Raw genomic sequence first — 14,801 nt, forward strand, 5'->3', positions numbered from 1 at the left:
AATGGACAACCCAAAAAATGGAACTCAAAGAACATTAGACATTGGAAACATGCAGCTTTTTCAATATCCATTTTGCACTTGGCTTAAAAATGACAAGGTAGAACGTCACTAATGTGTCAAAAATTGGACCGACCCAGAAATTAGGTCAATTTGACCCAACTTTGTGTTGTTTTGACCCCCCCCCCCTCCACACACACACACACACACACACACACACACACAATTTTCAGGGTGCTTGTTTCGAAGAAATGTGTGTTGTTTTATGCGAGGCATGAGCAAACAAAACTCATTCACCCACTTGCTGTAAAACCGACATTTTGTAAGGGCAAAAAAAGAGAAAAAAGATCATCTCACATGGTCACAACTCACTAGGCATAATAACTTTCTATTTAAAAATGCGATTTAACTCAAACTATTGTTTTGGATACAGTTTGAGGGCCTGCTTAGCCTGCTTTCAATGAAAACAGCCACAGGGATGAATCGAGGGAAATGATCTGTGGTCACCACTTGCAAAATAATTCCTTGGAAGGAGTAAATTTGCAAACTGTGTTTAATTTTTACCTCATGTCCGGCAAATTTGCGCAAGAACCGTGTCAATGATTCCCAGGTGTTGCTTCCGTCTGAAGTGAGTCACTGGACTCACACTCTGATGTTTACTGTATGTGTGTTCCCTTTTATTATCTTTAACCTGTGAGGGATAGCAAAACACCTGCTGCTGTGTCAGAGGGGTTTCCTCCAAGAGGATGTTTATTGTCGGGGTTTCCTCCGTTTCCCGTGACTCTTCCCTCCCTCACTCTCAAATCACCCCCCTATCCCGTCAGCCGTATCTGAGCTCCAGGCAAAAGAATCTCAGCATTGTTTTAACGTTTCACCTAAAAATGGAAGCATCATAAATTGTAACGAGTGACAAAAGAGTCAATACAATAAAACCCAAATGTTCAGTTTACGTAAACAAATGCAGTAGTTTTTACTTTGTGCTCATGTCTTAGAAAATGCAACATGTATGGAACACAGTTAAAAAAAAAAAAGCTCAGTATTTGGGAATTAGTCATCCTGGGCTCATGTGCTAATCAAATTGCCATTTAGAATTCTGTTCTCATCTGCTTTTTGAGAATGTCTTTCTAACTTATTCCCAGCCTAGTCAATTCAGTCTGACTTTGATCATTTTTCTGTCCATTGTTAGAAGCACCAGCTTCTACTTCAACCTCATAATTTCCAGAAAAGGAGCCATTCTTACTTTGCTTACCCAAGTATTCAGTTGGGAGCTAGACATTTGTGTTGATTGGCCACAAATTAGCATTTTGTGCTAATGTTATAAATATAATTTCAACAATGCTAATAAAATATTTTTTTTGGTTTATGTTTAGGCCCGCTAAAATGCGAATAATAATAATAATTTCTACAGAAACCATAGAAACGTCGCCCCCTTTTGAATTTTGAGCACATGCCTCTGGTCATGACTGTACTATAAATAGCAAAATAAAAGAAAGTAATAGTTTTTTTTCTTGAGCTGTGTTTTCATTGTACACCTCTTTTTACACTGTCACACACACACACAAAAAAACAAGCCGAATTAAAACACATGCAGTCAATCGTTTGAAGCTCGCTCAGCTCTTGCGTGTCAATATTGAGTGACGGCCGTTCAGGCTGCACATTTTTGTGTGAATTTTCTTCCCCAGAAATGTTGGTCCACTTCCAGATCATGCAACCTTAGGGCATTAGACTTTGGCGTTTCCAGTGGGACGTGATGGGAATAATCAGGTCGGATATGAAGCACTAATGTATGAGTTGTGGTGGACTAAATCCTTTACACATGGTGGTCACATGACCTGTACCGGCAGCCAAATGACAGAGAGAGAGAGCCAGCAACAGACTATGAGAGCGAGCGAGGTGCCCCTCAGTCCCTGAACACACCAAGCGGCTAACCACACACTCCATCTCGTGGCTCCAGACGCACACACGCTCACACACACACATACATAGACGCCGCCGATGATATGTTGGGAATAGCTTGTAGGGGGAAACCTAAGATGGGAAAAGTGAGGACAAACAAAAACAATGGCGCCCAACTTGTATGAGTAGCTTTTTTTTTTGCGCCAGTGTCCCTGGATTCCGCAAAACAACCACAGAGACTGTTAATATCCATTAAAGTTCGCGATTCATGTGATTATTTTTGGCATATAAAATATTATAAGTCAAAATGAACTTCTCCCTTCAAAAACGTGTGTTAAAAACCCCCAGAAAGTTACATAAAGTTCCTATCAAAGTTAAGCTACACATTTTTTATTTACACAGTTTTTTTTTAAAAAATTTATTGAAAACAACCTATCCATCTGTGATTCATTTAACCAACTGCAAAATTCCTAGTCCAGACATTGAGTATATCAATACACAACATGAAGAGCTTATTTTTAGTCTGACTCCTCTCTGGGATATTTTTTCCTCTTCTGTTCTTTTTTCAGTTTCCCACACTTTCTCTTTGCGTCTGCTGGCAGTTGTGCACGCTCACCGCGGCGTCACGCTGGGTCGCCACGCCGCACACCCTCCCACGTGGCGTCAGGGCCTCTTATAGTGACAAAACCAGCGATGCACAAATATAGAAAGACGGGCTGAAATTCCATTTAATTTTAGCCATATTTCCACATCACTGCAGTGCTCACAAAGCCAGTGTTTAGACCCACGCATAACGATTTAGGGAAACCGATCCAGCCAGAAAGATAAATATTCTGAACTATAACAGAAAGTTTGGACACGCAAATAGCAAGAACGCTTAAGTTGAGGGTTTCGAAATAGTCGCTCTGGATCACAAAGAGCCTTCATTGCTAAAAATGCCTCACAGTATGTTATCTCTCACTTTTATCCTACTTTTTGTCTGCCTTTGGACATCTCCAACTAATTGATTAGACCAGAGACAACACGACACACAAGTTAAAAAATACACATACACAAAGTCAGGAAAACTAGCAATCAAAGATTTAGATACTGATCACCGATCCACTGAGAAAGATTATGATTGTACAAGGGAACCATATTTTGCATTGGAAGGTTTCCTGGTCCAATTTCCTGGTTGTAATATCCTGAGTATAAGATGGCCCCTAATGTAACCCCCCACACCGCCACCAAAAAATACATTTTTGTATGGTCTATATGGTCCCTTAAAACAGCGAGGCCGATACAGGAAGTTGGGTCAATATGACCCAACTTTGGGTTATTCTTGCAAAAACAAATGTACCCAACTTCCTAGTTGTTTTCAATCCAGAATTTTTAAGGGTGTATGTATGAATAAAGATAAAGTGTATATGCTTTTTAATCAAGGTTGAATGTTATTTCTATCTTGTTGAAGACAATACTTTCTGCCCATTGAAGGAAAACTAAAATCTTTTTGAAAATAAAATAGAATTAGCAAACACAAAATATGCTGAATCCCTTATTTACCAAACAGCAATAAATCAAAGTCTAGGAAAACCCAAAAATGGAAACTAACATTAAGCACTTCAGTGTCAGAAGCCAAAAATACTTTATATTTATAAGTTCTGAAATGATATACAATCTAATGTATTTCACCAAGCATATGGCCAAGCAATAAAACGCACCCTTGACTCGCTACTTGTTCAACAAGACCAGAAATAAACTTTATGCTGACTCAGATTCTGGCCGGCTGCTCGGCTGGCTGTTAGCACGGTGATAGATGGCCTCCACTAGTCAGTGGCTTCTTGCGGCTCGGGATCTCAACCCGCAGCCCACGAGACCTTGGGAGCCAAGGCCACCAAACCACCCACACCTTGGCTCGCAGTGCAAAAAGAGAGCTATGAAAGGAGGAGGCATACGAGTGATCTGGTCATTAGGATCAGTGCAGTTCATTCGTCAAATGTGAACCAAAAAATGTTTGTCAATAAAATAACTAAAGACAAAGTTGAAAGGGAAAGAAAAAACAGATGACAATGTGACATTTTCATGTCCGTCGAGACAAGGGGTGGGTAAACCTTTTGTGCTCAATGACTACATTTAATTTTTAAACAGAAAAGATGGGCCAAGATATTTGGGGATGAAGAATGAAAAATATGTGTGTGCATGTGCGTGTGTGTGTACCACTCCAAAGGTGGGCCTCCAGTTGCTGGTTGCTGGTTTAAGGACATAAAGCCATCTCTGAATAAAACAGTGTCGGTTGACCAGTGTTATGTATTGAAATAAGTATCAAAAAGAATACAAAAAAAAAATTAAACAACCAGTTTAAGGGAAATATGGCCAACTTGATACAAGAGGTTGACTTTAGGATTCTACGTAACACTTGTAATGCTCAGTGGAGGAGAATAAAGAAGAAAACTTTTTCCAGCGCCGCTTTAGATTGTCCGTCTTTCTGAGCGCTCACAATTTTTCTCCCATGCTTGAAATAAAAATGTGCACATTTTAAAAAATGTGCAGTGACCTCATTCCTCATACCAAATTTACTCACGTCCCGTAAACTCCCTCACTGACAGGAAGTGAGTGCAGAGCTACTTCCTGCAGGGACAGGAAACAGGAAGTGGTGGGGGTTGGAAGAAGGGAAAAGCCGAGCGGAACGCCCTCGTGACAACATCCAGTCCAGGCAGAGTTCACATGCTGGTCCACGCATGATGCGGAGTTAAAATTTGGCAAACGCAATAGTAGTCAGAAGTTGTGTTTAGACTAGTGGGGGCGCAAAGGAATTTTCTTATTTGGATTCCCCTTTAATAATCGACTGTCCATCTAGTAGCACTGTAGCTAGAGCTAATACAAAATGAGGTGTCCAAGGTGGGCCTTTAAATTTACCGTTACTGTGCACTAAAGGAATCCCACTTTGCAGTAGGCGTCTTCACAACTTTGGCTGCAGGACACACACACACACACGCACACATGTCCTAATAAAAAACATGGGAAAACCCCTCCAACTCTCTGATATTGTCACTCACCCTTCATCTGTTTCGCTCTCTCAAAAACACATGGACATCAAAACGTCTGTGGAATTCCTCCCCCCCAAACTTTCTGGGCCATTTTCCTTGCCATCACATGGACCATACAGGCCACTCCCACACCAAAAAACTGCGATGAGTTCATCAAGTCGATGTCGCACTCTTTGAACGGCTTTTATAACACCACAGTGCTTTTTATGTGCGTAAACACACAACATTGCGCAACATGTGCGCTCGTCTCATTATGCGCCGCAGCCTTAATGAAAAACATCAATCCATTCCTTTTCGATACCGCTTATCGTATTCAATCTGGAATGATCGCTGGTCAGTCACAGGGCATGTACAGGGAGAGACAACCAAATTTACTCGGCCATTGAGCGGGAAATCAACTCATGCTGCATGCACCAAATTTAGGCAAATTCAAAAACTTCCCAATCAGTGACTAATAAAAAACATTATTGAACCAAAGCGGCGCAGCACAATTGTAGCTTTCAGGGAAGATTAAAGATCATCTCAGAGGTTCTTCTAATAAAATCAAAGCAAGGACACATGTCGTTGGTCTCACAATAATTCAGTTACCGTGACACTTGTTGCCATTGTTCAATTCCTAAAAATTCAACAAACAATAGATGCTGCTCTTCCCTCAAAAGAAAACATTTAAACTGTTGGCGATTCATTTTAAATCATTGAAAATGTTCCTGTTTGCTTTTGCAAGCACTTATTTAGCATTTTGTTCCCTCACTACCAAACCGAACTGTAGATATCTGTGGACTGAACCTCGATGGTTGATGTGCATTTAGATTCTACTGACATGTGGTTTTACTCTTGTAACGACCCAAATGATCACAAATCCTAACATTTGAACAGCAGTGTATCAGTTTATCATATCCAGAGTATATCATATGATGTGTCTTGGAATGTTATTCCTAAAAAAGGGAAGCATGCCCGGAAACATATATTTGGTTGCGTTGTTCATCCAGGCGGAACAAGGTGTGAACTTGTACATTCAGCGTTCCGTGCAATTTATTGGATGACTCACAATGAAACATCAAGGGAACGATGAAATTTGTGTTCTTCAGAGAGAACCTCAAATGATTTGGATGCAGAATTTGGATGCGTTCTCGCCAGGACCGCAGTTCCCCTGACACTTGGTGTTGTGATGTGGTTTCCTGTAAGAAGTTGCGGTTTTGCAACTCAGCTTCTTCGAGGTCGTCCGCCATCCAACACCACAAAATTGGATGTGAAACTTCTCCTAAGTGGCCCTTAAGATCATCCGACAAGATTGTGTGGCTGAGAAGTGGCGATCTCATTATCACCTGTAGATCATCCTGAAGACCCAAAGAAATGTTTGTGTGTTTCTTCATCGGTTTTATGAATTTAGCCGATTTGTAATTTTGCTGGAGAAAAATAGCTCAGTATATCCCCAAATGTACTCTGGCATCTTAAAACGATGTACTTTAATATTCATTGTATTTTTCTTGTCAAACATTTTGGAAGTCTGATAAGTGGATCGATTTGCTTGCTCATCTGCGATCCATACGAGCTAACATGAGGGGCCAAAAATGTGGCTTCAATAGAGAACGTTCCACAGAATTTGAGACAACTGAGAACCGCTGAAGCTGATTTGCTAAGGTCGTATGATTCACGTTTGACCAAACATTTTCTGGAAAAGAAGCACAAAATGTAGGAGAGGTGTAAAAAGAATTACGTCAAGAAAAGACAATATTAACAGGAGGTTACTTAAAGTCATATTTCAAGGCGGAACAAGGTGTGAACTTGTACATTCAGCGTTCCGTGCAATTTATTGGATGATTGGACAACCATTTGTGTGTTTAGATGGTAAGTCAAGTTAAACCAATTATATATAATGTTCAAGTGTGTTCTATGTGCACCCACCAATCTAAACATGGCATTCTGATAGGAGTTAAGAAGCAAAATTCTGTTTTTTATCTATCCCGGGGGCGGCCATTTTGTCATGTTTGGTCATGTGACATTCACAAGCTGAGCTGTGATTGGTTGTTACCTGAGCAACTGTGAGGTCATTTTCAGTCGACAGCAAGTGGCAAAATGGACGCTCCCTTAGCAAGTAGCAAAATTAGATGGATAAAAACAAGTGGATTTTTATTTTTATTTCACAAGACAATATTAGTCAGAATGCCGTGTTTTGGCTATGGGGCCACATATACAAATTATTACGATTTTTTATTTTTTTTACTTGACTTAGCACAAGCATGTTCTTTTTTTTTAATTATACTGTCTACAGCGTTAATAAAAGTTTTGTGATGGTGACAGTTTGACGCTGCTGTGTTAGAATAGCCAATTTGGCACATGTTGAGCAAGTGGGACTCGTGCTCGACTTGATTGACTATGCATATATTTTTCGACCAGTGTTCCAGAACAAATGCTGCAATTAAATTATGCCGCTAATAAAAATTATTTTAAATTGGAGACATCAAGGCTTGGACTTGGTTTGGATACTGGTCATGTTTGTTTCAACAAATGGAGGCCAAAACTGATTTACATTAACGCTTTGAATTTTTGGACTCCGGAACCAGGCTCCTGTGTTTATGAAGTGTTTATTTTGTAAAATTCCATCATGAAATAGTATAGAAGCACATTACAGACCACCCAAACATTCAGTAAAAGAAAACAACAATAGACAAACAAAAGAACTACGTCGGCAAAATGTCCCTGCCAAACAGATTGTGAATGGCTGGGAAAAATCTTTCTCATAATTTATTTATGCTGCTTCAGAAAATGTCCTTTGTATCAATCCTCAAATGTTATGTGTCCTTTTTGTCCCGCCACCCAGACCTCACTGCAAATAATTACAACCAAAAGCCTCAGAGATATTGCATGACTGCAAAGAAATGCCCCTCTGATGTTCTCTGTGTGTCACAACTAATTAAAGTGGGAACAAAATGCTGGCAAAGAAGAACGAGGCCTTTTTCAGAATGTTGCTTCTCCAAGTGAACTTCAACCCTCCGAGAACACACTTGGAAATATGAATTCGGCCACAAGGAACAGTGTGGTAAATATTGTACAACATACTTGATATTCTTCTACTGTGTCATATTTAAAATGTATTGTGTGTGGCTTTAATCCACAACAGATGTAGGGAAAGATCCCATTCCCCATTGCTGCTTGCAACAAAACTACATGTTGTATAAACATCTACAAAAAAAGGCTTGGTTTGTCATTTTTCCCAGCACAGACAAAACCACAAATTCCCGTTACACTCCGCAGTAAAACGGTGAATTTGGCTGAAAGGGAAACCGTTTCTTACGTTGAGTGAAGGAGAACTTGTATCAGATCTGTCGGGTTTTTTTCCAATTAGGTCACAAACGCAAAAAGATTACGTGACATTTTCATACAGATCAAATTGCTCGTTAGCTTAGTTTAGCATAAAGCTGGAATTAAATGAACAGAATCAGTTGAGATTCAACATGCCTTGAGGGCAACGTTTCCCACGGCAAAATTATTCATTATACATGCGTACGCATTAGGAAATTAGCATTTGCGTTCCCGAACATAAAAAGTCAGCACAAAAGTAGAGGCAGTGGACTTCATTATTTCAGTGGACTTGTAACTCAATAAATAAATACATTTCCAACATGAACATAATTTGGTTTGCATAGAACATGTGGCTATTTCAAATATTCAGCTTTAACATGAACTGTTTGGAATATCCTGTGCATTACTTGAAATGCAACTTTGATGTGCGGAGATTTACAAAAAAAAAAAAGCATCACAGCTTAGAGGCGTAGCTTGCCTGAGGCAAATCAAGCAAATACATCCTCAACCCTTTATTTAAAATAAAAATCTTTTTTTTTGTACAAAACACTTAAAAAGTAAGGACATTTTGATTTGAAATTCTATACAGCAAACACATTAAACCCAGTGCAGAGAACAATTCATACTTTAATTTCTCCTTCACAGAATTACACACACTATATATTATGCACAATTAAAGTCTACATCAAATCAGGCGTTCCAAACGTGCTAGCAAGCCAATCAATTAAAAAAGAGAGCATTTTCCTCTTGTAGTTTGTAATGTGAAGAAATGAGGCCCATGCTGGGAAATAACGTTGCATACTGATCTTACATATTGTGTTAGCATGAACACCGAGTGCCAATGTGAACAGACCATGTGGTTTACAGACCATGAACAAAACATGGCAATAATCACTGGCCTTGTATTATCTGTATTTCCATGTTTTTGTTGTACTTCTTTCACATTGTGGCCAACTCTGGCTTGTACTTCTCAAGAAAAAGACTAATCCCAGAGCTGATTGAAATCTTGGAATTTGAAAGTTTCCATGATCTACAGAGCTCCATGGTTTTTTTTTGCATACAGCTAAACAAGAGAGATGTTTGAGACGACTACTGATTAAAAGGAAAAACTTCCTAATCCGCGCAAGGGTCAGATTTGCCAAAAGACATATTGGCACAGAGTGAGGAAATAAGAAAAATATTACAAATCCCGCGCAGGAACAACCCTAAAGCCTTCTTGTAAAACATCCGAATAGTTTGTGGGAGACCTCGGTGGTCCATCCCGGCTTTGTGGCTGAGGCTTTCCCGAAAACACGCACATTGATGTTGGATTGAGTTCTCCTATTAGCTCTCTTTTTCTCCTGAGTTTGGCCTTCAAGCGGACATTAAATAAGCGCCTTTGATTCATCTAAACCTCATGACCACGAGGTATTTGCCTTTGACCTTGCTAGATGTCCTCCAGCTTAACAGGGAAGTCTTCCAGTTAATTAGTAGTACACGTCAGTGTTGCATTGTCGCTGCACTTGAATTATTAATTTGTACATATTGTCGGTGTCGGGCGGAAGCCGCAAAGTGTCAAGATGACTATTTCACAGGAACTTGAAAAAAACGCCAGCCTGTTTTGAGTTCCGAGGCACCAGTTCATTCAAGTTGAATTATAGCTTATATTGCTATTGCACATTTACACTACCTAAAAAATGAAATATGCTAAAATAAAAACCCGCTGACACTGATTAAAAAAGTTCCCACTGTAAAAAACACTTTTGAAAACTTCACAAAAGCAAACGACTGTCCTGAGCTGCACTCTTTGCTGGTCCACCTTCTATGCGCTCCCTTTTCTGGCAAAGGCACGCCCCGAGCGAGTATCCCGGCCGAGGCAACGGGCTCCCCGGCTGAAGCTTAGTAATTAAGTTGCGTTCAAGAGCGGCAGTGTTTGCCTGTGTTCATATGTTTCCAAGTTATTTCCATTGCTTTAAATTGACTAAAATTGCATAAAAGTTACAGACAAGGTCCATTAGGATTGCTTTGTGAAATTTGACCATACTTGGACATATAAGGCTTCCGCCGGACAGCGACGATATATATTTTTTTAGATTTTAAAAGGTTTGGGTGTTGTAATCCCTCATTCAAAGAGATGAACAATTGCGTTCCATCACAAATGCTAATATGGGGACATTCTAGGCCACCCTGTTGTCAACTAGAAACATCCTAGCACATTGTAGCCCAGGATTCCATGATGAGCCAGTAGCTTTTTTTGTTTTTTCTTCCAACTGGCACTTTTTTTCATGTTCCTTTGTGATCTTGAAGGTATAAGCAAGGTTAAGAGTTGACCCAACGTGCGAGTTCAACACAAACCATTAACTTTTGAGATGAACGAAACCAGACTCAGGTCCTTCCACACATTTTGGAATTAGCCAGTGATGCATGCACTGTAATAGACAGCACTGCTAGCATCAGAAAGAGCAGATATAAGAGGGCTGACTCCCTCTTCGCTGCCACCATCTCTGTCAGCACTGCTAACGCCACCGCTACCACGCCAGATCAGGACTTTGGACCCAACCCCACCTTGTCCATAGGCTTCCTCTCGGTTCCTCGCAGTATTCACGTACTGGTCCAATTCATGCCTGTCCACCTCCGACCAGAATTCAGCGGAAGAAGTAGGCCCCATGTGAGCAGCTGAGTCCGCATTGGATGGGTCTGTTATATGCAGAGGGGGAAGGAAGGATGAGCAGGAAGTTGGGGAGGGCTCAGGAGGAGGTGAAAGCTGGCCCAGGTGAGTCGGGGGGAAAGTGGAGGCTACGCTGCTGTACATTTGGCCGTAGTAGCTGACAGGAAGGGAGCCTTGGTGGGGTTTGATTGTCTCGTGGAGGCTGATTGAGGGCTGGGGATAGGAGACGGAGTCATGGGGAGGTGGTGGGCATTTCATGGGACTCCTCAAGGCAATATGGCGGCCTGAGGTTTGCGCTGGGTTCATCCGAGAACCATTTGAAGGAACCGGGCTCATACTGGAAGCCATGTTTGATTCAAGCGAAGCCATTCTGGGATTCCGACCTGCACTCAATGTGTTCGCTCCCACGTTCATTCCTGGACTCGGACTCTGTGCGGACGCACCGTGCATGGAGTTGAGGTGGTTGCCATAGTTATGGCTGTAATGTGGATTATGGTGGTGAGGATGGTGGTAGCTGTTCCAGCCTCCCATTCCTGCATCCTCCTGTGCATGCTGAGGGAAGAAGACTGGTTCATTTGCGCCGTTTTCCAGAACATCCAGAGGGGACATCTCCGGGGTGGGCAGGCCGTAACTCTCCAGTTCCTGGTGCCCTGGTGCCTGGAGGTCCCTGAAGTGGCCCAGAGAAGGTAGCAGGTGGTGGGAGTGATGGTTGTGGTGAGACACGTGTCCGTATGGAGAGTTTCCAGAGATGCCTTCTCCACCCAGGGGGACGATGGCATGACCCACGCCATGGCTCTGAGCCAAGCTGTGAAGCAGGAGCCCAGGTTCGACGCGCTTGAGCTTCTTTGTGGTTTTCTTACGCCGAGGTCGGTACTTGTAGTTTGGATGATCCTGGAGATGCTGAAGGCGCAGACGTTCCGCTTCCTCTACAAAGGGACGCTTCTCTGTGGAATTCAGTGCCTTCCACGATTGGCCTGACAGACACGGAGAGTGGAGAGTTAAAATTGATTGATATGCAGAGTGACAAGCGGTCGGTTAGGCTGAGAGACTAGAAGACTAGTTAAGGTTTCGGGGAAGACGGTGGCTTGGCTTTTGCAAAAATGCACTCTGGCAAAATGAAAAGAAAAAAAAAGCGGTGTATCTCAGCGGGAAGTGTGGATTGAACTGCGATCTCCTTGGCAAAATCAGCTGTTTTGTTGACCCACTCATCCGCTCACTTGCCATCGACCTATCTGTCATCTGATTTCCTCCTTGGCATGCTCACAAAATGACCTGCTTTAACCCTCGCAAAGTACTCACACTACAACCGCCACTGATTAACTGACTTATAGATAGAAAAATAATCCATGACAATTAGTTAAATTGATGGTTTGTAATCATTACTATTATAGTTTGACACTCTATCAGCTGCACTGAGTAACCAAAAAATGGGAAAAGGCTATATTTATTTATATTTCAATTGAAAATATTCAATGCAGAATTTATTATAGTGTGGATAAGGAAAATGATCCACAGCAAACAGCAAATAAAGTCAAATTTTATACTGACATGTTTTGACTTCATTTTGGCGGTTTTAAAAAGTTGTATGAAGAGAAGTCATGGTATGTATGAGGATTCCTTCAGTCATATGTTTGCTTTAAACAATTTCATTGAAGCTATGCCCTGCCACAAAGGTGACATCCAACAGTGCACCATATTTTATATGGCGTCCCAATGCCCGGCGAGATCCAATTTGCAGCGGTTTTGTGGTCAAGCCTTTGACTAAACGCTGACATTTATGACATAATGAGCACATGGACGCTGCGCAAAGTTAATTGATGCTCTGCTGCGACGTTTTAAGATTAAGAACCTACACAAAATCTTTATGATAGCTGATTATGCCAATTGTCCCCTTCAAAACAATAAAGAAATTATGTACACACACACACACACACACACACACACACACACATGTATATATATAGACATTTTAAAACTTGATACAAAAACATATCTCGTTTAATGTCATAACTGAATTGCTAAGATTTGTAATGTCATCTAAACATACATAAAAAATCCGTAGCCTCCATTTGTTGATCGTTAAATCTGAGATGCAGCAAACACCGCCTGTAAACATACTTTGCAAAAGTTTAAGTTGAGCATAAAACTTCTTTTACATTAGAACTGCTATAATGATTACATATGACTTATTTTTAATTGCTTGATTAGAATAAAATTAGAAAACACAAATGAACCGGAATGTAATAAATGTTTCCAATCAAACACTACCCTAATGCATGCCGTAAAAGTGGAGTTCAAGCATAAATGTTTTGTGGGTATTTTTTTTGTGTTATTTCTTATTATCTTACACTTGCAGTTATGCTCTCCTGAGTTCCTTAATAATGTGCTCTAAAAAGCACTTTTCACCTGAAGTGAAATGAGACCAGTAAACTCCTGTTATCTAAGAGTATGGAGTAAAAAAAAAAAAAAGTAAAAAACAATTTCTTGTTTTATGAATTGCCTGAACTGAAAATAATTTACAGAATTGGATGGTATCAGTCAAATTTGAAACGTGAATATTCCAAGCAAACTTCGACGATCGTGGTCTTACCGAGCATCTTGCTGAGCACAGCGTTGTGCAGGTCCGGGTTCTGCAAAGCGAGTCGTTTCCTCTCATCTTTAGCCCACACCATGAAGGCATTCATGGGCCTCCGGATCCTCTGCTCAGCCCCCACACCTTTGCCATTGCCCGAGACTCCCGCCAGATCTGGACTCTGGCCCCTTTCTGTGAGAAGGCCCCTGGGCTCTGCTCTCCTGCTGCCTCCGTGGTCGCTGGGAGAGCTGCAGTCTCCGGAGATGTTCTGCTCAAAACCCATTTCAAGATCAGAAGCAGGACTTGGGGTCCTTGAGGCCCACGCTGGGTTCACAAGGGACACCTGGCCAGAATGCCGCAGAGCCCCCCGAGACAAGCTGGGCTTGGTTAAATTCATTCCAGAAACGGAATACTTGCTGTCTACTTTGATTTTAGTCCAAGTTGAATTCTGCAAACGTCTGTCTCAGTTTGTTGGCTTGCAAAGATTTGGGGATAAGCCCGCTCGCGTTGATGAAGGGGAGACGGATTGGGAGAGTGTGATGGATTTGGACCACAAATCCCAAGTACAAACATGGAGATCCGATAGGGGCGGGGCAATGGGACGGAAAGCAAAATATTCCTCAGAAGATATTCCACCAAGTATCTGCTTTTCCCACTGCCCTCGCTTTGAAGCGACTGCTTTGCTGGTTCTGAACTTTCTGACTCACTTGCTCGCATCTGTCCTTCCCGTGAGGAACTTTCAGAACTTGTGGCCGGAGTTCGCCGACCCACACTGAGCATATTTTTATATGTATATATATATATATACACACACACACACACAATTGCAAGCACACACGCCAAAGCCCAATGACACGCACTCATAGATGTGAATTTAACCAATGAGATGCCGGGCAACTAGAAGGGGAGTGGACGAGTGTGTGCTAGTGTGTGTATGTACGTGTGTGTGTGTGTGTGCTTGAGGAAACGGTGGCGGTCGCAGAGGAGGAAAGAGGGGGAGGCAAAGTTTTTAGGACCACCAGAAACCAAGCAACCCCCCCACGCCCTGCTTTCCTCCATCCTTCACACACAGACACGCACACGCACGCACACACACACACTGCCCGCTGTTCAGGGGAGATGTAATCAGAGAGGTTCCATTGTTCCTGCCCAACCGAGAATTGACAGTCTCACACACCTCAGTACACACATTCAAGACACACGCACACACACGGACGGATGTACAGTATGTGCTTGCAGTGGAACCTGTCAAATGTCTTTGAAGTTGCATGATTTAAAATTTGACCAACACTCCAGCCATTGAAATGTCCAGAAAAAGCCAGAACATTTTGCCAACTGAACCCACCCACCACTAGTGCAT

General features: G+C 41.7%; 1 protein-coding gene across 1 annotated transcript; it reads right to left on the reverse strand.

The window, feature by feature from the left end:
- Window positions 1-7,490: 7,490 nt before the first annotated feature.
- Window positions 7,491-14,209, reverse strand: sox18 (SRY-box transcription factor 18). The gene is made up of 2 exons (XM_061272427.1): window positions 13,460-14,209; window positions 7,491-11,843 (listed from the first exon to the last, which is right to left on the reverse strand). The coding sequence occupies exons 1-2, from the start codon at window positions 13,836-13,838 to the stop codon at window positions 10,612-10,614; spliced, it is 1,611 nt and encodes a 536-aa protein (XP_061128411.1). The 5' UTR covers window positions 13,839-14,209; the 3' UTR covers window positions 7,491-10,611.
- Window positions 14,210-14,801: the final 592 nt, after the last annotated feature.

Source organism: Syngnathus typhle, linkage group LG2, assembly GCF_033458585.1.
Source record: "Syngnathus typhle isolate RoL2023-S1 ecotype Sweden linkage group LG2, RoL_Styp_1.0, whole genome shotgun sequence".
Lineage (NCBI taxonomy): Eukaryota > Metazoa > Chordata > Actinopteri > Syngnathiformes > Syngnathidae > Syngnathus > Syngnathus typhle.